The sequence below is a fragment of the Lampris incognitus genome, chromosome 3, assembly GCF_029633865.1.
Source record: "Lampris incognitus isolate fLamInc1 chromosome 3, fLamInc1.hap2, whole genome shotgun sequence".
Taxonomy (NCBI): domain Eukaryota; kingdom Metazoa; phylum Chordata; class Actinopteri; order Lampriformes; family Lampridae; genus Lampris; species Lampris incognitus.
This window is the reverse complement of record NC_079213.1, coordinates 64988987-65011819: the sequence shown is the minus strand read 5'-3', so window position 1 is coordinate 65011819 and position 22833 is coordinate 64988987. Positions and strand designations below refer to the sequence as shown.

The following is a 22833-nucleotide window of genomic DNA, read 5'->3' as shown; positions in this document are numbered from 1 at the left end:
TTCAAGAAACCAGTCTGAGATGATTCGAGCTTTATGACATGGCGCGTTATCCTGCTGGAAGTAGCCATTAGAAGATGGGAACACTGTGGTCATAAAGGGATGGACATGGTCAGCAAAAATACTCAGGTAGGCTGTGGCGTTGACACGATGCTCAATTGGTACTAAGGGGCCCAAAGTGTGCCAAGAAAATATCCCCCACACCATTACACCACCACCAGCAGCCTGAACCGTTGATACAAGGCAGGATGGATCCATGCTTTCATGTTGTTGACGCCAAATTCTGACCCTACCACACGAATGTCGCAGCAGAAATCGAGACTCATCAGACCAGGCAACGTTTTTCCAATCTTCTATTGTCCAATTTTGGTGAGCCTGTGCGAATTGTAGCCTCAGTTTCCTGTTCTTAGCTGACAGGAGTGGCACCCGGTGTGGTCTTCTGCTGCTGTAGCCCATCTGCCTCAAGGTTCGACGTGTTGTGCGTTCAGAGATGCTCTTCTGCATACCTCGGTTGTAATGAGTGGTTATTTGAGTTACTGTTGCCTTTCCATCAGCTCGAACCAGTCTGGCCATTCTCCTCTGACCTCTGGCATCAACAAGGCATTTTCGCCCACAGAACTGCCGCTCACTGGATATTTTCTCTTTTTCGGACCATTCTCTGTAAACCCTAGAGATGGTTGTGCGTGAAAATCCCAGAAGATCAGCAGTTTCTGAAATACTCAGACCAGCCCGTCTGGCACCAACAACCATGCCACGTTCAAAGTCACTTAAATCACCTTTCTTCCCCATTCTGATGCTCGGTTTGAACTGCAGTAGATCGTCTTGACCATGTCTACATACCTAAATGCATTGAGTTGCTGCCATGTGATTGGCTGATTAGAAATTTGCGTTAACGAGCAGTTGGACAGGTGTGCCTAATAAAGTGGCCGGTGAGTGTATATATATTGGCTTAGGGTTAGTTTTGTTAATAAACCTGCTTGTTTTTACACTTGGTTCCATGTCCCACCTTTCTTATTCCCCCTGGATTCTTTTCTTTTTCTTTGTTACTTCCCCTCATCCCTTGGACCTTTAATGGGAAACGTAATACACATTTTCCAAACGCCACATCTCAGTTGCTTTCAAACCCCAAAACACGCTGCGCCAGAAGCTTGTCCACCCTAAGGATCGGGTCCCTTAGCACAAATAGAGCAACATAGTGTACGCTTTTAAGTGCCAGGAGGATTGCCTTGACTTGTACATTGGGGAAACTAAACAGACACTGGCCAAGACAATGGCACAATACAGGAGAGCTAACACGTCAGACCAGGACTCCGCAGTCTACACCCATCTACAGGCCTGTGGCCACTCTTTCAAGGATGGGGATGTGCACATCCTTGCTAGGGAGGAACACTGGTTTGAACAGGGAGTCAAAGAGACCATCTACAGTGCCTTGCAAAAGTATTCAACCCCCTTGAGAGTGATCACTAATTTCTGGATTATAAAAGATACTCACACATCTGTTCCATCCATCTATCCATTATGAAAGCTGCTTATCCTTAGTAGGGTTGTGGGATGCTGGAGCCTATCCCAGCAGTCATTGGGCGGTAAGCGGGGAAACACCCTGAACCGGCCGCCAGTCCATCACAGGGCATCTGTTCCTGAACAATATTATTTTTGTGAACCCATAAACTCTAACAGCATGTTCCCAAAGCCAAAATAAGTTATGTTTCGCTGACTTTTTGTAAATAAATAAAAACTAAAATATAGTGATTGCATAAGTATTCAGCCCCCACATACCAATACTTTGTAGAGTACCCTTTTGCTGCAATAACAGCCATGATTCTCTTGGGGTAAGTATGTATAAACTTTACACATTCTTCTGGAGTAATGTTTGCCCATTCTTCTAGGCAGAACTTGTACAGGTCTTGCAGGTTGGTGGGATGGCACCTCTGGGCTGCAATTTTCAGTCTGTGCCACAGATTTTCAATGAGGTTGAGGTCCGGACTTTGACTTGGCCACTCCAAAACCTTCACGTTTTTGCTGCCGAGCCATGCCACTGTTGCTTTAGCCTTGTGCTTAGGATCATTGTCCTGCTGGAAGGTGAACCTTCTCCCAAGTCTCAGTTTTATGGCAGACTGAAACAGGTGTTTTTCCAATATTTCCGTATTTAGCGCCATCCATTCTTCCCTCAATTTGAACAAGGTTCCCAGTGCCTGCAGATGAAAAGCAACCCCATAGCACTATGCTGCTGCTGTCATGCTGCACTGTAGGGAGGGTGTTTTTTTGGGCATTAGCAGTGTTAGGTTTGCGCCACACATAACGCTTTGAGTTTTGGCCAAAAAGCTCAACTTTCATCTCATCTGAACACAAAACCTTTACCCACATCCTAACTGGTGCAATTCTCATGCTTGGTAGCTGTACCAATCAAGACCTTGGCAAGACTTTCATTAAAACATTCAGTTGAGGTCGGTAGAAAAGTTTGTTCAGTTTGTCCAGTGGACAGTTGGAGGCTTAAAAGCTCTTCCCTGATGTATGTGATCAGTGAGTGGGTGCTGGAAACTAAACAAATAAATAAAAACAGAAAAAGTACAAGAGAGTGCACAACCGAGGCTACTGTCTGTGGTGCCAAATGGTGCATATACAGCACTTCGTAACATTGTTTTATAAAAGTGCTATATAATAAGTTATTATCATTATTATTACAGCCTATAGCATAGTTTATTTTTCTAAATATAAGGTTTATGTTTTAGTTAAGTATTACATAAAGCACTTTTACACTCAAGCAGCACTTAAAAGTTGGCAAGAGAGCCGTTCCAAAGACTTAACCAAAGAGAAAAACAAAAAAGCCTTGTAAAATAAGTTCTTTGGGTTTGCACTTAATCCAATACCTTGCTGATCCTCAAGAAATGCAAAGCGACCAGATGGAATAAAACAAAAAAACAAACCAAAAAAAATCCTTTTAGCATACTCTTCCACTAAGCTTTCATACCGTTCTCATGTGCAATAGTTTTAGCTTGGTCTGCAGAGGGGCAAGGAGGCTCTGTGAATTGCCAATGGAAATTAAACCATTTTGAGAGCTATATTTGTGCCCAAGTACATTCCCTGTCATGATTTACATTTAAACTGATTTAAGGCTAGTCTGCGGAAGAGGCATGATCATTACATACACTGCTGCCAAACTCAATTACAGGGTCTCTGGCCTGGCGTGCAGGCCACTATGGACCTGCTACAGGTCAGCATAACCATAAAGCTACAGCCACAGCTACAATATGTTTTCGAAGAGTGGGATGTTGAGTCAAACACATAAATCTGAAACACATAGAGCCAAACTGTTACTACACTGTAGCAATAGCTTCATATGTATACAACAGCAATGCCAATTTCAAGGTCTACAGCCCAACGACAGTTTCAGACAATGTGATGAGCTCCCTTGGAATATGTTCCCAGAACAATAAAATAGAATTACAGATGTAGGCAACTGCGTCAAACTCATGTTCATGTGTTGCGTAGTGTTAAATGTCACAGTATCTAGATTTAGGTAGCAGTAATCTACGCAATTCAATTTGCTTTATGATCACCACTCCCATTCCCACATGTAATGAACATGAGAATCCAGTGACTTAATGAAGCCAACTGAGAAGTCTGTCGCTCCCAACAATAAAACTGCTTGTTTGAGCTTTTCAGGGGAAAACAATGGGCGAAGAACCACTCAAAAGGCTTTTGGCTTCAGCTTTAAAATGCCTTCCAAACCGCACATCAAACTGGTGTTGATTTCTGGGTCTATTATCACATTGTTAAGTTTTCTTTTTTTACATATATTCACGAGTTTAGTGATGAACCCCAATCAACAGGGAGATGAATGTTCAACAACGAATGGAACACATGAGATGGGGTTTCTGAGTGTGGTCCATAATTGTACAATAACTACAGTCAACAGCAATAACTTGACACAATAAAACCAAGAAATACGACATCGAGAGGTTTACATTTAAAGCGAGTAAAGTTAAAATTTAATTACCCCATTCCTTAGCATGGAGAAACTAATATTGCGTTGGTCTAAAATCATTAAAAGGTACATCGACCACAGGATGGATGTGATTGCGAACCTTTACCCATTTCTATCTGCCAACTCCACATTCACCCTACAAAAAAAAAAAAAAAAAAAAAATGTAGGTGTCATCAGGGTGGCGTCAGGCCAACGGATTGGGACCAATGAGAGATGGTGAGAGGATCCATCACGTAGATCTGAACTTCTCCAAATGTTTGTGTACGTGCATGCTGGATGCTTGATGGAAGCGTTCCAAACTTTTACTGGCGCAGAAGGCTACATATCAGATCTACCAATTAGAGTCAGCAGCAAAACAAATGGGAAGAATGTACCTAGAGTAAAATAAAATCATGCTAAATGACTTTTCTAGCTCTGAATAATCAGATTCAGTGTAGATTTTTTTTATAAATTAAGTAAACAACGCAGCTCAAAAATTTATGATCCAAATGGGAAATTTGGCATACAGCAAAGCCAGTGTTTTAAATAATAATTAAACAAACTGCTCATAGGTACAATTCACATTTAGCCCTTTTTCTAACAGTGGAAACAGCACCAGGAAATAGAGGCATGAGGTGCAGAGCATCTGAGGCCTCCGAATGTTTGTGTAACGTTTAGTTCTGGATTTTTCGAGCGTCTTTTACCAGTGTGTCTTAAATTATGGGTTTGGACTTGACCTTAAATGGGTTGCAAGCTTGTTGCTCATGGGCCCCACGTTGATGGAAGTACTAACATGTTTTCATGAGACTGTGACCCATGGTGAAAGTAACATTCAAATTTTGAGAGGCACAGGTACTTTCAAGAGCCCCGCCCAACACTACACCCCTCTTAAATCACTATCATGAAGCCGCAGCTTGGCAAAAGCTTCGTTCTGTCGGGCGGAATAAGCAAACTGGCAACATGGGCAAAATTCAAGTATTTTATAAAACCTGCACATAAATACATTTTAAAATTTAACAAAAACTGCATGCAGTACTTAAAGCTGCAAACCTGAAAAACTGCATACAAATGTGTTTTTTTTTTTGGACCCATTTGTAGCTGTTCATTACAGCGGTTTTCTGTTGGGTGGGACCTCCTTGGGAAAAATGATATCGTGCATAGCGTTTTACGTCATTACCATAGCAGTCAAATTTGTAAGAATAAGGCAGGTTGCAGCAAGTCTGAAAAAATATTTCTAGCCAACAAGCAGACAAAACTTCGAAGAAAAAAAAGAAGAAGATGTTAACCAACATGCCAGAAAGTTGAATCAGTCCATCCGCACACAAAACTTAGTTAACCAGTGAACAGGATGAACTGATTCAACTTTCTGGGATTTCCTTACCTGGAATATTGAGCATGGATCAAGACCTTAACCAACAGATACAACAATGTTAAAAGTTAAAACTCAAATTCATCCATGTTTTTTTTTTTTTTTTGTGAAGCAATGAGGACGGTCCTGCCTGACAAAATAGCAGCTGTGACCACTTCATTTAAAATGGATCTCTGGGATTTGGGGTGGTGAGACACAAGTGCAATTACCAGAATCCCCACAGGTAAATAAAAACGACTACCATTGAGGATGGTAGCTTTAAGTACTCATGGAAGAAGCTTACTTTTGGCGCCGGACTGGGTCAGATTCAGTGGGGTGAATGTAAGGAGCCAGGATCTCCTCCAGGGTTTGATTGTCAGGCACTCTAAGAAGAGAAACACTGTTAGGGGCCTTAATGAGGGCAATCCTACACTGCCTCTATAATGACTATCTAACAATATTGGTCCAACAGCTAAAAGTCACCGTCATAACCAAGTGGCTGACTGCACACCCCACTAGCACACATGCATGAACTTGATCAATAAATTCACTTAATAGGGATCTGGGACTTTTCAAGAGCAAACAGTCTTCTTATTTGCGCATTAAAATGACCTAACTTGAACAAGCTCCAGAGAGTCTCCTGGCAGAGATGGCCTTCCCATGAGCGAAAACACAGCCCTGGGTGCTTGCACATCCACGGACAAACAAAGAAGTTCAGGGGGACCTAACCATTCTGAGAAAATCAAGTTATACAACTCACCTCCTCACACTGAACTCTGTGTTGCCCTGAGGGAAGATGAGCTTCAGGTGCCAAAGGAACCGATTTTCTCTAGGAGAGGAGAGGAAAGAAACGTTTGCAACTCTTATTTGGTGACTGACACACAAAAAAAAAACACCACCGTCTTCCCTGGTAGCCCTTTGCAGCAATGCTCATGTCACAGTTAAACAGAAACACTTTTGTTTGAATATGATGTGCGAACAGGGATTCAGCAGTCCTGACAAAAAATGATATGCTTGGCTGCTCGCAAGATCTTGTCCATCTCTGCTGTTTGTGTGTGTGTGTGTGTGTGTGTGTGTGTGTGTGTGTGTGTGTGTGTGTGTGCGCAACACAGTCACCATGGAGACCGTAACATACACAGTCAATACTAGGTCACCAGCTGGTGGATATCACATGAACATCACTTATTTCGGGGTGCTACTTGGGCAGTAACCGTTTAAACATGTGGACGGATTTTCTGGGTTGCTGGGCGTGTGCTACAACAAAACATTTAGCCTCTGAACAGTTGCGGTGTCCACAGGGGCATCACGAATGCTGATCAAGCACAGATTTGGAATGATCAGAATGCAGAAATAGGCCGAAGAAGGATTTGAAAAATTAAAAATTAAAAAAAAGAAAGAAAATGACCTATTATAATGTTCCCAGCTTTAATCCTTTACAAGCAAATGATTTTAGCAGACAATTAAGTGATTTCTAGTGGAATGGGGCTGCACAGAGTCACATGGGCAAGCACATTAATTAACCACAGTGCCATGAGGAAGCCATTATTGGCGCACGATGAGGAAGAGGTGGCTGTTTCTGATAGCACAAATGAATGAACTGTGGCAAGTACAAGTTGACGTTTTGTTTAAATAAATGCGATCAATCAGTGCAAACGCCGTAAAGCCAACCGAGTGCCTGAATCAAGTGTGCTTGTCGAGCCTCAGGACCCCAACACACACTGTGGATTGAACCAGACACACACACACACACACGCACAAACACAGTCCATCATGTTGGACAGGGCTACAGATGATGCCATATATTGGGTGGAGTTGATCCCGCAAACTCTTCTCCAGCTAGAGAGGAGGAATTAGGACCTTGACAAAGCTGAGGATAAAAATGAAACATGTCTGCAGAAAGTAGTGTAATATAATTACTAATGCACATAAAATAAACCTTGACATTAGGGTCTACTACTCAAAATGAGCAACAGCTAGAGCAATAGTGTTTTTTTTAAACTACTTGGGGGGGGGCTTCCTGCATATTTCTCAACTAACCCCAATTCACATTCTTTATCCATATTAACTCCATGTTTATCAACAAAAACACACTTGCAAACTTTATCTACAGTTTGTATTAAGAAGCTGTGCCAAGTTACCTAATGTACATGATTTTTCAAAAAGTAACAGCAGTTTATTCTAGATTTAAATGGGCTTCGGAAGAGCGTGACCCTCTCATCTACCCTTATCGCCAGCAAATAAACGAACAGGATAGTGTACGACTGTCAATTGTTTATTACATATACAAGTCTATAAATTAGGTCATATGCCGGCTGAACCTACTGCAAGTGGAGTTAAGTGTGCAACTTACAGGACAAAATTCAACATGCTAGATTGGGTCCCAGGAGTTTCACCAGGGGGATGTAGCGCATGTTAGGATCACGCTGTTCCCCCCAGCTGCCGCCCCCCCCGAACAGGCGCCCCGACCGACCAGAGGAGGCGCTAGTGCAGCAACAAGGACACAATACCCACATCCGGCTTCCCACCCGCAGACACGGCCAGTTGTGTCTGTAGGGATGCCCGACCAAGCCAGAGGTAACACGGGGATTCGAACCAGTGAGCCCCATGTTGGTAGGCAACAGAATAGACCGCTACGCTACCCGAACGCCCAGGGTTAAATTTGAACAGCTTGGTAAGAGGGAACTGTTATGGGCAGCTCTCAGTTCACTCGATCATTTGTCTGGCTCAGTTTAGACTTAGACTACTTTTATCGTCATTGCCTCATATGCATGTCTCATACATACAAGGGAACAAAATTAGGTTTCACAAGAACCACAGTGTCGCATAAAACAAATAACACACAATAAATATGAAAAACAAAAAGTGCATTAAAAGCAAAAATTACTTCACAGACCTAAACATCACAAGCACACCTGACACGGACAGTGGGAAAGATGGTCAAAAAGTCATTTTGTGGAAGGTCTAAGTGTTCAGGCTGTTGAGGAACCTCACAGCCAGAGGAATGAAACTATTGCATAGTCTGGTGGAGGCAGCACGGATGCTCCGGTACCTCATGCCAGAGGGTAGGAGGTTGAAGTGGATGTGGGAAGGGTGGATGGGGTTCTTCACGATGCTAGGAGCATTCCGGTTGCATCGTGCGTCATAGATGGCCTGGATGGATGGGAGAGCAGTTCCTATGATCTTTCCAGCTGCCTTCACTCTCCGCTGTAGCAATTTGCGGTCAGAGGCCTTGCAGTTCCCATGCCAGATAGTGATGCAGCTGGTCAGAATGTTGTCTATGGTGCTTCTGTAGAATGTGATGGGTGGGGGGAGACTCACCTTCTTCAGACACCGCAGGAAGTGAAGATGATGCTTGGTCTTCTTGGAGAGCGCAGTGACATTGAGGACCAGGAGAGGTCCTCTATGATGTGAACTCCCAGGAACTTAACACTGCTGACTCTCTCCACGTCCATACCATTGATGGTCAGAGGGGTATGGTGGGCACTGGTCTTTCTAAAGTCAATAATGACCTCCTTTGTTTTTCCTACGTTTAGGAAGAAGTTGTTGTTTTTGCACCTCGTCACCAGTTGATCCACCTCCACTCTGTATGATGTTTCATCGTTGTTGCTGATGAGATCTACCACTGTGGTATGTATCCTCAGCAAACCTTATAATGAGGTTGGAGGTAGACGATGCTGTGCAGTCATGAGTCAGCAGGGTGAACAAGACTGGACTGAGCACACAGCCCTGTGGAGTGCCCGTGCTCAGTGTGATGGTCCTAGAGGAGATCTTGCCAATTTGCACTGATTGTGGCCTCCCCGTGAAGAAGTCCAGCAACCACTTGCAGAGGAAGGCGTTAAGGCCCAGCTGGCTCAGCTTTTTGATCAGTTGTTGTGGTATGATTTATTATTAGTAGTAATAAACTCTGATACATGTGGAGTCGCCAACCGCTTCTTTTCACACGACAGTGAGGAGTTTCACCAGGGGGACGTAGCACATGGCACCCTGACCGACCAGAGGAGGCACTAGTGCAGCAACCGGGACACATACCCACATCCAACTTCCCACCCGCAGACACGGCCAATTGTGTCTGTAGGGACGCCCGGCCAAGCCAGAGGTAACATGGGGATTTGAACCGGCGATCCCCATGTTTGTAGGCAATGGAATAGCCCACCACGCTACCTGAATGCCCATGCCACGCTATTCTAAACGACATCCAAAACAATGGCAAGCAAGACAAACATCCCGAGTGTTTCAAGTTGAGGTCAGCAGGAAGTTCGTTACATGATAATTTCATGACAAATGTTCTAAATTACACAGGATCAAAAAGCACCATGTAACGATATGTGACAGACAAATGAGTAGTGAACCATTCATATTTCAGCATTCTGCTGGATGTAGTGGAGTATTCTGACCCCTCATCTTCCTTCCCCTTACTTTTGCATCAGTAGAGGTTTTATCCACACAAAAAAATGCCAAACCCTTCCATCTTTAACAAAACCCAAATTGGAGGGCCTTGGAGTCATGGGAAGAAAATAAACAAATAAATAAAACTTTTAAAATTAAGAATGCTGGCCAATGCTAGAAGGCTGCCAATGTCCAATTTGTCATTTGTGGTTACCCTCTGCCAGGCTACCTTGCTAAGTTAAGTGTTGCTGTGCTAATGACCACTGTATCAAAGGAATGGTCTAATGACTAAAATACAAAGCTGGCTCCATTACTCTGACTCTCTCTCACACACACACACACACACACACACACACACACACACACACACACACACACACACACACACACACACACACACACAGTTTGAAAACCTTGATAAAAAGCATCTTTGAGCTGCTTCACTCTGCCCAATGTGCCCTCCTTTTTAAGCAGGTCGTCCAATAATGCTGCTGCTGCTGGTGTTGCATGGATCCAGATGGCAGCGTTACACAACAGAGATGTTTTTTTTTCTTTCAGGAAAACAGGAAAAAAAAGAAAAAGATGGGGAGTTGGAGTTCAAAAGGGGTGAAATATGTGCAGAATTGGCAGAACATCCAATGAAAAAGTGGTTATGATTTTCCACTCAGTTGTAGGGAACAAGAGGGAAGAGGGGGCAAATGGTGAGGGTTGTGTGTTGGGACTGTAGTGAGGGTGGTGAGAGGGGTTTCCCTACCCAGGTTTGGGAGGCACCAAACACCCCCCCCCTCCAACCCCCCGTCAGAGGAATTTATGAGCGTTTGCTTGGTTTGGCAGAGATACTGTTGCTTTGGTGTGTGTGTGTGTGTGTGTGTGTGTGTGTGTGTGTGTGTGTGTGTGTGTGTGTGTGTACAAACGTGCTTTCCAAAAGGAGGGTGGGGCACCAGGTGTGATAGCGTTATTCTGCTATTACGACAATTGGAAACTATTTCTGCCAATGGAAAAAAGGCTTGGCCTTCAGATGCATTTCATGGTGCATACCTGGGACATGTTCCATCGTTCATTGTCAGGAATGGACGAGAGAGACTGGCACTAAAAAAACAACAACACAGCGTGCACCCACCATAGACGGCAATTGGTCTGGATATTTGGACCTGCTGGGAGAATTGTTGGATGTGAACAAAGGCCTCAGTCCAACCCTCAAATGCCGTTTAGGAATATTGTTGTTGAAAAACCACTAAGCAGGACATTTAAGCCAAAGTGGCTAGAAGTTACAGAACGGCTGTGCAGAGCAGCTCCCATAATTAGACCGTCTGTATGGGGAGAGTATTCCTTTCCCCTCTGGCAACTGCTCACATGGGCCACTGAAAATTAAAAAAGATGTTTAGTCAACTTGATCAGTTAAGTAGAGCATAAGCCTTACTTAGTTTATGATATATACATTTACATAAAGCAATCATTTTGCTCCCTCTGGGTTGGGGATGAGTTGTTGTTGTGAGGGAGTTCCAAGTATCTCGAGGTCTTGTTCACGAGTGAGGGTAGGATGGAGCGGGAGATTGACAGGCAGATTGATGCAGCATCTGTTGTACCGGACCGTTGTGGTGAAGAGGGAGCTGAGCTGGAAAGCAAAGCTCTCAATTGAGACTGAGTTTCCTCCATAGGGTGTCTGGGCTCAGCCTTAGAAATAGGGTGAGGAGCTCGGACATCCGGAGGGAGCGCGGAGTAGAGCCGCTGCTCCTTCACGTCGAAAGGAGCCAGTTGAGGTGGTTCGGGCATCTGATCAGGATGCCTCCTGGGCGCCTTCCTTTGGATGGTTTCCGGGCACATGCAACTGGGAGGAGACCCCGGGGTAGACCCAGAACTCGCTGGAGGGACTACATGTCCAATCTGGCCTGGGAACGCCTTGGGATGCCCCAGGAGGAACTGGAGGGAGCTCCTGGGGAGAGGGACGTCTGGAGTGCCCTACTTAGCTTGCTGCCACCACGACCCGACCCCGGAGAAGTGGCTGAAGATGACATTAGATAAAGCAATCATCACAGCCAAGATTCAAGAACATCCCTTTTCACAACTTATCAGTTCCTGTATATGATGTGTCTAAAAGCATTATCCCTTCTTTGAAGGATCGCTCTTTCAGCTGCCTGCTGTGCTTCCACAAACTCATCTACAGCGAGCTCAGCGGGGAGGCCCAAGGAATAATATACTAAATGACAACGTGACACATATCGCCTTTAGAAAAGAAAAGACAATGCCAAGTGAACAGAAATGCATGAGAAGATGTTTTGTCAGTGACAGAGTATCGGCTGATTTCCACCACAAGCTGGGCTACATCAATGCAGTCCAACTAACTCAAGCCCTAAACCAGCGGTCGGGAACCTATGGCTCGCGAGCCATATATGGCTCTTCCGGTGACGGCATATGGCTCCCAGACAATTTTGAGTTGAAAATTATTTTTTTTTCAAAAAAATCAGTTTGGAACTGATTTTAAAATACTTGTGATATTTCTTAATAATACTGTGTCATTTTAAAGTAAACAGAAATTAGTTTTGAAGATAAATTTCACGGGTCACGGGTCACCCGTGGGTCGGGTCGGGAACCAATGGCTCGCGAGCATGTCCGGGTCATTGTAAAGGTGAAGAAATCAATTTTATCAGATAGCCAACTAGTTTATCCGCTTCAACCCTTGTAACGGAAAAGATGGCGAAAAGAAAAAAAGACGATGATTACCGTGCATTCCAGGCTGCGTGGACAGAGGAATTTGCATTTGTGGAGAGAGCAGGATCTGCGGTATGTCTAATATGCAATGATAAAATTGCATCGATGAAACGGTCAAATATAAAGCGGCACTTCGATACGCACCATGCTTCATTTGCATCGAAATATCCAGCGGGGGACAGCAGGAAAAGGGCATGCGAGGAGCTACAGCGGAGAGTGCAGACGAGTCAGCAGCAACTACGTGTGTGGACCAAGCAAGGTGACGGGAATTCCGCTAGCTTTGCGGGGGCTTTGGCAATAGTAAGGAATGGAAAGTCATTCACAGATGGCGAGTATGCCAAAACATTCATGCTTGATGTGGCCAATGAACTGTTTGATGACTTCCCAAATAAAGACAAGATAATCAAACGAATAAAAGACATGCCCCTGTCAGCAAGAACTGTGCACGATCGTAGCATCATGATGGCAAATCAAGTCGAGGAAACACAAATTAAGGACATAAACGCCGGGACATACTTTTCTCTCGCGTTAGATGAGTCAACAGACGTTAGCCATCTATCTCAGTGCAGTATCATTGCCAGGTATGCTGCAGGTGACACACTGCGTGAGGAAAGCTTGGCTGTTTTGCCAATGAAAGGGACAACAAGAGGAGAGGATTTATTCATGTCTTTCATGGAGTTTGCTAAAGAAAAAAAACTACCGATGGATAAACTTATTTCAGTCTGTACTGATGGTGCACCCTGTATGTTGGGGAAGAACAAAGGATTTGTAGCGCTTCTCCGTGAACATGAAAAGAGAGCCATCCTAAGTTTTCATTGCATCCTGCACCAGGAGGCGCTTTGCGCTCAGACGTGTGGCCAGGAGCTTGGCGAGGTGATGTCTCTGGTCATTCGAGTGGTCAACTTTATTGTTGCCCGAGCTTTAAATGATCGCCAGTTTAAAGCTCTGTTAGAAGAAGTTGGGAATCATTATCCCGGTCTGCTTTTACACAGCAACGTGTGTTGGTTGTCAAGGGGGAAGGTGCTCAGCCGTTTTGCAGCTTGCCTGAGTGAAATCCGGACTTTTCTTGAAATGAAAGGCGTCAAGCATCCTGAGCTGGACAACACTGACTGGCTCCTGCAGTTTCACTATCTCGTGGACATAACTGGCCATCTGAACCAGCTCAATGTGAAAATGCAAGGTATTGGAAATACAATCTCATCCCTTCAACAAGCAGTGTTTGCATTTGAAAGCAAGCTGGAAGTCTTTCTCAGGGACATTGAAACAGGTCGTCTTCTGCACTTTGAAAGACTGCAACAATTTAGAGATGCATGCTTAGCAAGTGACTCCACTCAACATCTGGATCTCCAGCAGCTAGCTGGCTTTACGTTCAATCTCCTGCAGTCATTCAAAGCACGTTTTGGAGAATTTCGTGCGCGCACTGGTCTTTTCAAGTTCATCACTCATCCACATGAGTGTGCAGTGGACAAAATCGACCTGACATGCATCCCCGGGGTCTCTATCGGAGACTTTGAGCTGGAAGTTGCTGACCTGAAGGCATCAGACATGTGGATGAGTAAGTTCAAGTCACTTAATGGAGAGTTGGAAAGTCTTGCGCGACAGCGAGCAGAGCTGGCGAGGGAACACAAGTGGACAGAAATTAAAAATCTTCAACCTGAAGACCAGCTGATTCTTAAAACTTGGAACGAGCTTCCTGTGACATACCACACAATGCAGCGTGTGAGTATTGCCGTATTGACCATGTTTGGCTCTACATATGCATGTGAACAGTCTTTCTCGCATATGAGGAACATTAAGACCAACCTACGCTCACGTTTAACTGATGGAAGCCTCAACGCCTGCATGAAGCTCAACCTCACCACGTATGAACCAGACTACAAGGCCATCAGCAAAACCATGCAGCACCAGAAGTCGCATTAAAAGTAAGACATATTTAATTTATTATACGTTAAAAATACTATATGGCTCTCAATGAAATATATTTAGAAATATTTGGCTTTTATGGCTCTCCCAGTCAAAAAGGTTCCCGACCCCTGCCCTAAACCAACATCAATAAATCAAGTCAATGTGTGAGTCCCCATTTAAAGTTTGTCTTCCACATTCAAATAGATTACGTGTGACAACTGATCCCACAGACCCCCATAATAGAAGTCTTTTTTTTTATTTTTACGGAAGGCTTCTTGAGTGCAGGTTGTAATTTCTGGCTTTTGATGGTGATCATATTTAATCTTTTCCCAACACAGGTTGCCGAGTTGACATGTAGATATGTTTCAAGTGCATATGCACAAATGCTCTACATCAGGAATGGCATGTATCCAAACTCTCTAACTGAATGAAAGCAGAAAGACACGAAAGTGAGCAGACTCTCAGTAAACAGGTGAATCCACAGGACAGAGAGAGACAAAGATGACGGATGAGTGTCTTAATAAGGACTTGTGCACTTCTTGTGGTGGTGAATCGAGTTGCAGATAACATAAACTCCAGTTAACAGAATGCTTGATGTGGGGGGCTGGCAGGGTTGAAATCCATCTGGCCGGTTTCAGGAGCAGACAGACCCAACATAAATTGGGGAACCGCTAGGCCTGCATGCTACCATGTGCCTTGTGCATCTGCGCCTTAGGGGCACATGCCAGGGTACGGATGATGAGAGAGTGCCATTAAATGTCTCTGGATAGGGATGACAGGACTTTGGCGCCTCTGTTATGAGATAACGCAAACTAATCATCCACCATGGCAATTTGCCCCAGATTCACAGAGAGTTGGGAGGCAGAGAGGCTGATGGAGGAAAAGGAGAGGGGAGGAGAATTACTGGAAGATATATCTTGAGACTCCCTCTCTAAGTGCTGGCTTAGGCCTCTGCAGCTGGACTGATTCATAAATGGTAGTCATGGATCTAGTGTATAATTTTTCTTCCAAGGAAGCCCATTTTGGTGCAGCAGCACAGCTTGAGCCTTCCTCCTAAAAAAACAAAAACAAAAAACAAAACAACTCAAATAGTGGCAGGAGAGATTCTGGCCAATGAATAATTCTTGTGTATGTGTGAGTTTGTGTGTGTGTGAGTGTGCAGTGTGCACATGTGTGTGTTCAAAAATTATTGATAATCAAGAGGGTTTAATGAGAGAAAACTATTTGACTCAATCATCCCCCACAGTATTCCTGGAGTTGGAATCCTCCACTAATTCCCCATGAGGGACGTTTTGATTTCGGCCTCTGGTTGGGGGACGGGATTCACAACCGAGTGCAGTGTGCCTAGAGAATGTAATCAAGTAGAAATATTAAACGTAAGATAGGAGTGCTGTTTAAGGAAATTTGGACAGGTTTGACCACTGAAAAGATCACGTCCAACCCCTTGGGTTGATAGCACAGCCTATTTCAAGGACGTTACTTCACAAATGGCTAGTTCATCGTGCCAACGGCCAACATCATATTCCAATTCCATTCAACACAGGCTTTGATATGGAGATGTTTTGGTCAATTTCACTGCTTCGATGTAATATTTATCTGCATACAAGACAAGTCGGCCAAATTATCCTCTCAACCCCATTAGAAGGATATCAAATTTTCCATTTTCAGTGGCACCTGCAGCACTACAGCACACTGGGTTTCTCGCATGTTCTGATTGAAATTCAGAACTGTAATGGACTGAGCAGCATGCAATCTCGCTGAAGCGGCCTATATTTCCATGCCATTACTTGCAGCAATTACATGACACTATTGCAGTGGATTTTGTTGGTGGAAGGCCTCTGCCTCAGACCTGCATCATTAGCAGTCAATCAAACGGGTAGTGGAGCTAATAATAAATGTCTGCTCCTAATAGCTAAACAAATGACTGCATAAATAGTGACTGTTTTTCTATATTACCTGTTTTTCTATACATATATTTTTAATATTTTGTGTGTATTTCTTAATAAAACAGACCTCATGGGACCTCAGGGGTCCTATACACCCCAGCAAGAAGGACAAAAAAAAATTAAGAATTTACAAGTTTTATAGTGGTCAGCGCCAGCCCAAATCAAGCTCGAGTTTTTAGTAAATCATTCAAACACCTGACCCCGTTATCTCTTTGACTGGGTTTAGTTAACTGTTGCAGTTGGGTCAGTATGTAGGTGAGCGTGTTTGGCAGGGGTGCAATTGTGAGACCACAGATACAACGTGAGGTTTGCTCTCATTTCACGCTACCACATACAGTAGTGAATATTTTACAGCTTACATGCCAAATATTCCTTGGGCAAGGGAACTGCAAATCTAAATTCTGTAGGTATCATATACAGGATAAGCAGAGCACCAGGCAAGCCTGCCAAACTCGGCACTTGTTGAGTTAAATCAAAGTACTGCAAAAAGTGTACACTGATTAGCTCAATTAACCAAATGTACTTTGTGTTCTCCAGTCCATTAAAGGCCTCGATGAGGAAACTGACATATCATGCCAGCCTCAAGCTGAAGAAAACATGATTCCACCCTAACAAAACTACTCCCAATGCTCGGCCAAATGTCAGCCATTAAATATCTGCCCTCCAAGGGCTGGCTTGAATGATATCAAAAGTCTGTAATTTTGGGTCAGTCTTGTGCTCCGTTTTTGAAATCGGGCACAAGGGAGAGGTAAAAAGAGAGCTGATGAGCAGGCACCTACACACATACATGTACGCAAACGGGTGCATGCTCACAGACTTGACATTAAAAGAGTGAACAAATGAACGTGCAATGCCAAACACAAACAGACACCACAGCCATGCATGAAAACCTCCTAGTCAACCCTTTGCCAGTAATGATCCCTTTCTGGCAGTGTGAGTGCGTAGCATGAATATGTCGCTAACCAGCTGCAGTCACACTACTCACACATCTGCTTTTTATATTATGTACTTGGTCTATTCTGAAGCACTTTTCTCCCTCCAACTGCACTTTATTATATATATATATACATACACACACACACACACACACACCTTTTATCCCATTCCTTGTGTCCACTTGTTGTTCTGTGAATGAGACACTCTGGTGGGAGCTTGAAAGACTTCCCACCATAAGACTTGGTGAGGTTAAATAGACTGAAACAAAATAAATACAGCCTTGCAGCTTGATGCAGATTTTTTCAAAGGAACCTCCACCGGCAAAAACTTTATAAAACTTGTCCCTCCCTCTGGAACTAGGGCAAATCGTGGGAATCTGCCCCTGCACTGTCACATCCTCAGGTGTTAAAAGCTTTGTGAAAGAAATAACGGCTCATTGATGTGTAAATATTGTCCTAAACATACGCGTTGCAAATATCACTATCGTGGGTGTCGGGGTGTTTCTCCTACAAGCTTACATAATGTTGCTTCATCCTGTTATGCGACATGTACATTCAATTCACTGCTTGCAATACAGTGTAGACAGACATGACAGAGTGGTAGACATTAAGGATGGAAAAGAGGGCGGAGGGTTTAGGGTATGCTGAGTACATAAAAACAGCTGGAGGGAATAACAAAGGCCTCATTCAGTGGCAGCTCTGATTGGCACCCAATGTTGTCCCTGGACATTTTAGAGTCTTAAGCTTTAATATGCAACTCAATAGCCATTTCCCCCCTCTTTCTAGTAAACTACTGGGAAAAGTGTTTATTCTTCCATCAAGCGGGGAGAGTGTTGGGGCTCACTCTCGGTTGATCTGGGAAATGAGTGGCAGAGGGCTGTCCCAGCAGGAAAAAAGGTGTCAAACATGATGAGACCACCACCGGCATCACAGCAGAAAAATCAAGGAAAATGGAAAAGGAAAAGAGAAACAGGAAATGGGGGCTGTGCTGGGTGGTATTTTAAGACGACATGAATAGGAGGCCTCACCGAAGACTGCAGCGCATGGGGTAACTGGTTACTACGGCAACACATCATCAAGTTCAGTGAAGGAGCTTGGGGGTGTTTATCCAATCACACTAGACATAGGTGTTGTCAAGAGGATGGGAGGGGTTAATGTTTTTCAGCCTGGACCCGAATTTTATGCGATTTAGTAAAGCCTTAGCAACCAGGCACATTAAATTCTATACTGCTCCAAGTATTCTTCTCATTTGAGGGAAAACATGCCTATGCCCCATCCTAGGTTGCAATACATAGCTCCAAAATATTCTTTTAAGAGAGTTTTTGTAAAGGGGGGGTGGGGGGTGGGGCGGCACATGGATAAGTTGGTTTCTGGGACTTGGGTTGCCTCATGGCAATATTTCCATTGTCAGTTCAAATAGGGGTGTAGTTTCAATGGTGCTTTTTAAGGTTGTGGAGTCGGTGTTATGATCTATAGACAAGAAATGCCCCATGCCAGTCAGTCTGAATGAGGAAAGAAAGGCTGACAACAACAGCTTGATGGTTTTTCACATTTTCACTGGCATATGAATTAGTGATAGTCAGTATGTGCCCTGGAGAGCATGTAGACTTTCATCATCAACCCACACTACACCAGCTAATTTCAGTTATCAGTACTCTATTGTCTTGCTGACGGTGTGCTTACTAGTGATGGCAACTGGTGCCATGTTTGGTTGGAATGAAAACCCCTATACATAAGGCTCTCCATGGCACATGACCAAGCACCACTGATCTTGATCAATCTACCTGCAAAGACTATCAGATAGAGAATGAGTTAGTGCTACTGGGAGCATCACTACTTAATGTGCGATACCCTGGATATGAATGACAAGGGTAAGAAGAAGTCCCTACAGACTTGCGTGGGGGGGGGGCTACTACAAATCATGATATGAAGCATACATGAATCTGGAAGCACTGCCATGTTAGCAACCAAGGCTAAAACCAAAGTTTTTAATTCTTTATACAACTGATCTGTCAGTCAATTAACAGACATGTTTACATTACTGGTACATTACTGGGTCTTTCATCATCATCCACAGGGATGGCTACAGCCTCATGAGAACTCAGGGGAGCAATGAGAACAGTGCTGCTAATAAGCAATGCTTAGGACTTAACAAGAGAGCCATCCTGTGGCAAAGTTAAACATGACATCCTTTTTATTCGATCATGTTCCTGTTACGTTTTGCCTGAATTCTATTGCTTACTACGTAGCCTAATATAATGATAAAAAAGCTGTGCTCGCTCATTCTGGTGTGTGCTGGATCAATTACACCTTTTGGATGGGTTTTCTTTTGTAGTGGCTGGCAACCAGAGGAGCAGCACGATTGTGCATGAAGCAGCCTCAATCTTTTCAATCACAAGTCATGCTGCCACCATGCCACACATTCAGCAGGTATTACACGGGGACATCACAGAGTTGGGGTAGTTCACTCATACTTTGTATTTAATATGAGTATTTATTCATGAAAGGCCTGTGACTGATACCGGCGTTGGTGGTGCTCTATAATCTCACAGTGCTTGCAGGAAAGTACAAACGATACTTTAGCTGAGCTTGCAATGCTTCTGTTTTGCTTCAAAAATCCTACACCTGCAGTGTCGTATCGCTTGTGTGAGTTCGTTGTCTTATTTGTGACGGCGAAGTTATTCCCAAAGGGGAAAGTCTATGCTCACACGCCTCCGTCCACAGAGATATCAGAGCAGAGGCAGGGCCGCAGACCCCCCCCCCCTCCCCAGTATCTAGCTTAAGGACACTTTGTAAGTGCAGATGCTCGCCACCACAGGAGGTTGAATCAGGAAATTTTTCTTACTTCTTACTTCTATTTGTACGCTCTATTTACTAGGGCTGACCCAAATGCTTCGATGCTCGATAACCTTTGATCGTTGCCATGGTAATGGATGGCAAAAATCAGTATTCGATTTTTTGTTTTTCTTTTCCCCAGGAGATGGTAAACAGCAGTTGACAATGCGGCACAGAAAAACAACAAGCTGCACGATGTAGACAGCAGGACGGCAAAAAACAGTACAGGACAATGGGTTGCTATGGTGATGTATTGTTTGCAGAAAAAAAATCAATTATATTGTACAAAACGTCTTGCACGGCAATGCCGTCTGCCATTGTTGGCATAATTTGCCGGTGTCATCCGATTTTACCGTCCTGCTCTCACCCACAATGACATCCGGTGTCCCCGTGAATGCAGCATGCCGATTTTGCCTTTGTCTCTCGATAGCATAATTACACTAACAGCCTAATGATAGCAAGTCATGAAGACACAATTAATAATAACAGCAAACATATGAGCAATTTAGTTATTATAGTCAAAGGCTATAATTTATTTAATTTTGTTATTGCAGTCGGTCGTCACCATCTTTGAATACTTGCTGCCAAATATTTGAAGCCCAACTAAATGTATTCGAGACAGTCCTATTGTTTACCTGGTACAGCAGCACTTAAAATGGAGGAAAACTGCTCCTTGTCCAGAAAATACTTGATAGTCATGGTAGAAAATACAGTGTTATTTACGATATTTGATTCTTTTATGTAAATGACAAAGCAGCAAAGGCGAATTATAGCCTTTTCTATCCATGAAAGGCTATCCCTGCTGCTCATACTCTATTTGACCCATGCAGGAGTGTGAGAGCAGCCCGCATCTAGATGAGCCTGGGTCCCTGGACGAGAACTGCGCTACGTAATTTCAGTTCCATCCTAAAAAAAAAAAAAAAGAGTTGAAAGCCTTCTGTTCTTACTTAACGTAAAAGATGGTGGAGTTTTCTTTGCTCCTGGTGAAGGTGACGGGGAGGAACCTCAAGGTAATGTTTATTTTCCTGGCACTGGTGGCCAACTTTTTAGCCTGCGGAAAAAAGAAAGAAAAAAAAATCAGAGGAGGACAGAAAAGTATAACATAGAATAGTTCAGTATATTAGGGTATTTCTATGGTCATTATAAATAAATTTGACTATGACCCAGCACAGTATGTACCAATAATATTCTAGTATGTTGCACCACAGGTGAATTTCAAATACTTTAAATGTGCACGATAGTAATAAACAATGCGTAGCTGTGAGGTTGAAACAACCAAACAGTGCACCACAACATGTTAAGGACTTTACAAAAGGTTTCAGAAGGATACGTCAGACACAGTAATCATCCAGTGAGACAGAATCAAATATAATGGTTTGTTTTCAACCAGATCTGTTGGGACAAACACACCAGCTGACATCTGAGCTGAGCAGAGAAAGTCAAAGAGAGAGAGCATCTCCAGCAAGAACATGAGGTCCAAATGAAAAACATCTGCCCTGCATCAATAAATCTCGTCATGCACGTTTAATTAACAATTACATCAAATATTACCTGATGTTCTCTTTACTGTTCTCATCTAAATTTGAGAGGACAAGCCTTTTTTCTGGCACTGGCGTAGCACCTTAATGACTCATGACTGGCAGATTGGGAGAGACAATAAAAGAGATTATCGAAAGATAGACTTATATACAGGTTATGACAGATGACTTCACTTGGAAGCCTCGATAAGAAACCCGGAGCCCAAAGCTCATTATGTGCCAGTCTTTTTATCTCGTAACGAGAATCAGGTTCATTGACTTGATTGATTTTTGACTATTAAAGTAGAAGGGGCCTCGACATCCCAAGGAGAAGACGTGCATTGCTTCCAACTATCAGGCATCGTGTCTGTTGTGGTGTATCAGCAGCACAAGTCAAATCTGGCGAGGGCATCGAATCTTACATAAATTAAAGACTGTGGCTTGGCGTGATAACAGTAAGACAATACATAACAGTGAGAGCCAAAATCACCAAGGCGGCATAAAAAACAGAAAGAAAAATATACAGAAAAAGCTGGATTTCTGGTAATGGACTATATTTTTGGTCATTACAATTCTTTAATCCATCTTTTCCCCACATTTTTAGCAAAAAGAGCAGATTATATATTTAACTAAGTGATCTTAGAGGCTGACACTGTATTGAATTTGTCATTACTGTTGTAACGATTATTGCACTATGGTGAAATATAGTTTAGCTGTTTGGAGTCATCCCACAAAAAAAGTGTGTATTATGCCTCCATTAATACTTCCATTTGATGCCAACGCATCTCTCTGCAAGGTTTTGCTTTGGCAATTTTGTGTCCGTCTCTGCAAGGTTTGCACATTTTATTTCGCTGTGAGTGCAAAATGGCCCAGGTAGACCCAAAAAAACTTCAGGAGGAAGGATGCAGCATTACGGATCAAGCCTCATGACCGCATAAACTTAAGAGCTACACTGAAATCAAGCACACTTCAGGCATCCATCCATCAATCAAGCCGCTTATCCCACCCTTTGTCGCGGGGATGCTGGAGCCTATCCCAGCAGTCATTGGGCGGCAGGCAAGGGGACATCCTGGACAAGCCGCCAGTCCATCACCTGACTGACACACACATTCACACCTAGGGACAATTTAGTAGGGCCGATTCACCTGACCTGCATGTCTTTGGACTGTGGGAGGAAACCGGAGCCCCTGGAGAAAACCCACGCAGACACGGGGAGAACATGCAAACTCCACACAGAGGACGACCCACCAAGGCTGGACTACCCTGGGTCTCGAACCCAGGACCTTCTTGC

General features: G+C 43.7%; 1 protein-coding gene across 2 annotated transcripts in view; it reads right to left on the bottom strand.

The window, feature by feature from the left end:
• Positions 1-22833, bottom strand: part of znhit6 (zinc finger HIT-type containing 6) — a 66704-nt gene that overhangs the window by 36468 nt on the left and 7403 nt on the right. For both annotated transcript variants that reach the window (XM_056277551.1, XM_056277552.1), the window contains exons 5-7: positions 20973-21076; positions 6070-6138; positions 5614-5694 (exon numbers count right to left, since the gene is read on the bottom strand). In XM_056277551.1, coding sequence (XP_056133526.1) covers positions 5614-5694; positions 6070-6138; positions 20973-21076 — 254 coding nt within the window. The remainder of the gene's footprint in view (positions 1-5613; positions 5695-6069; positions 6139-20972; positions 21077-22833) is intronic.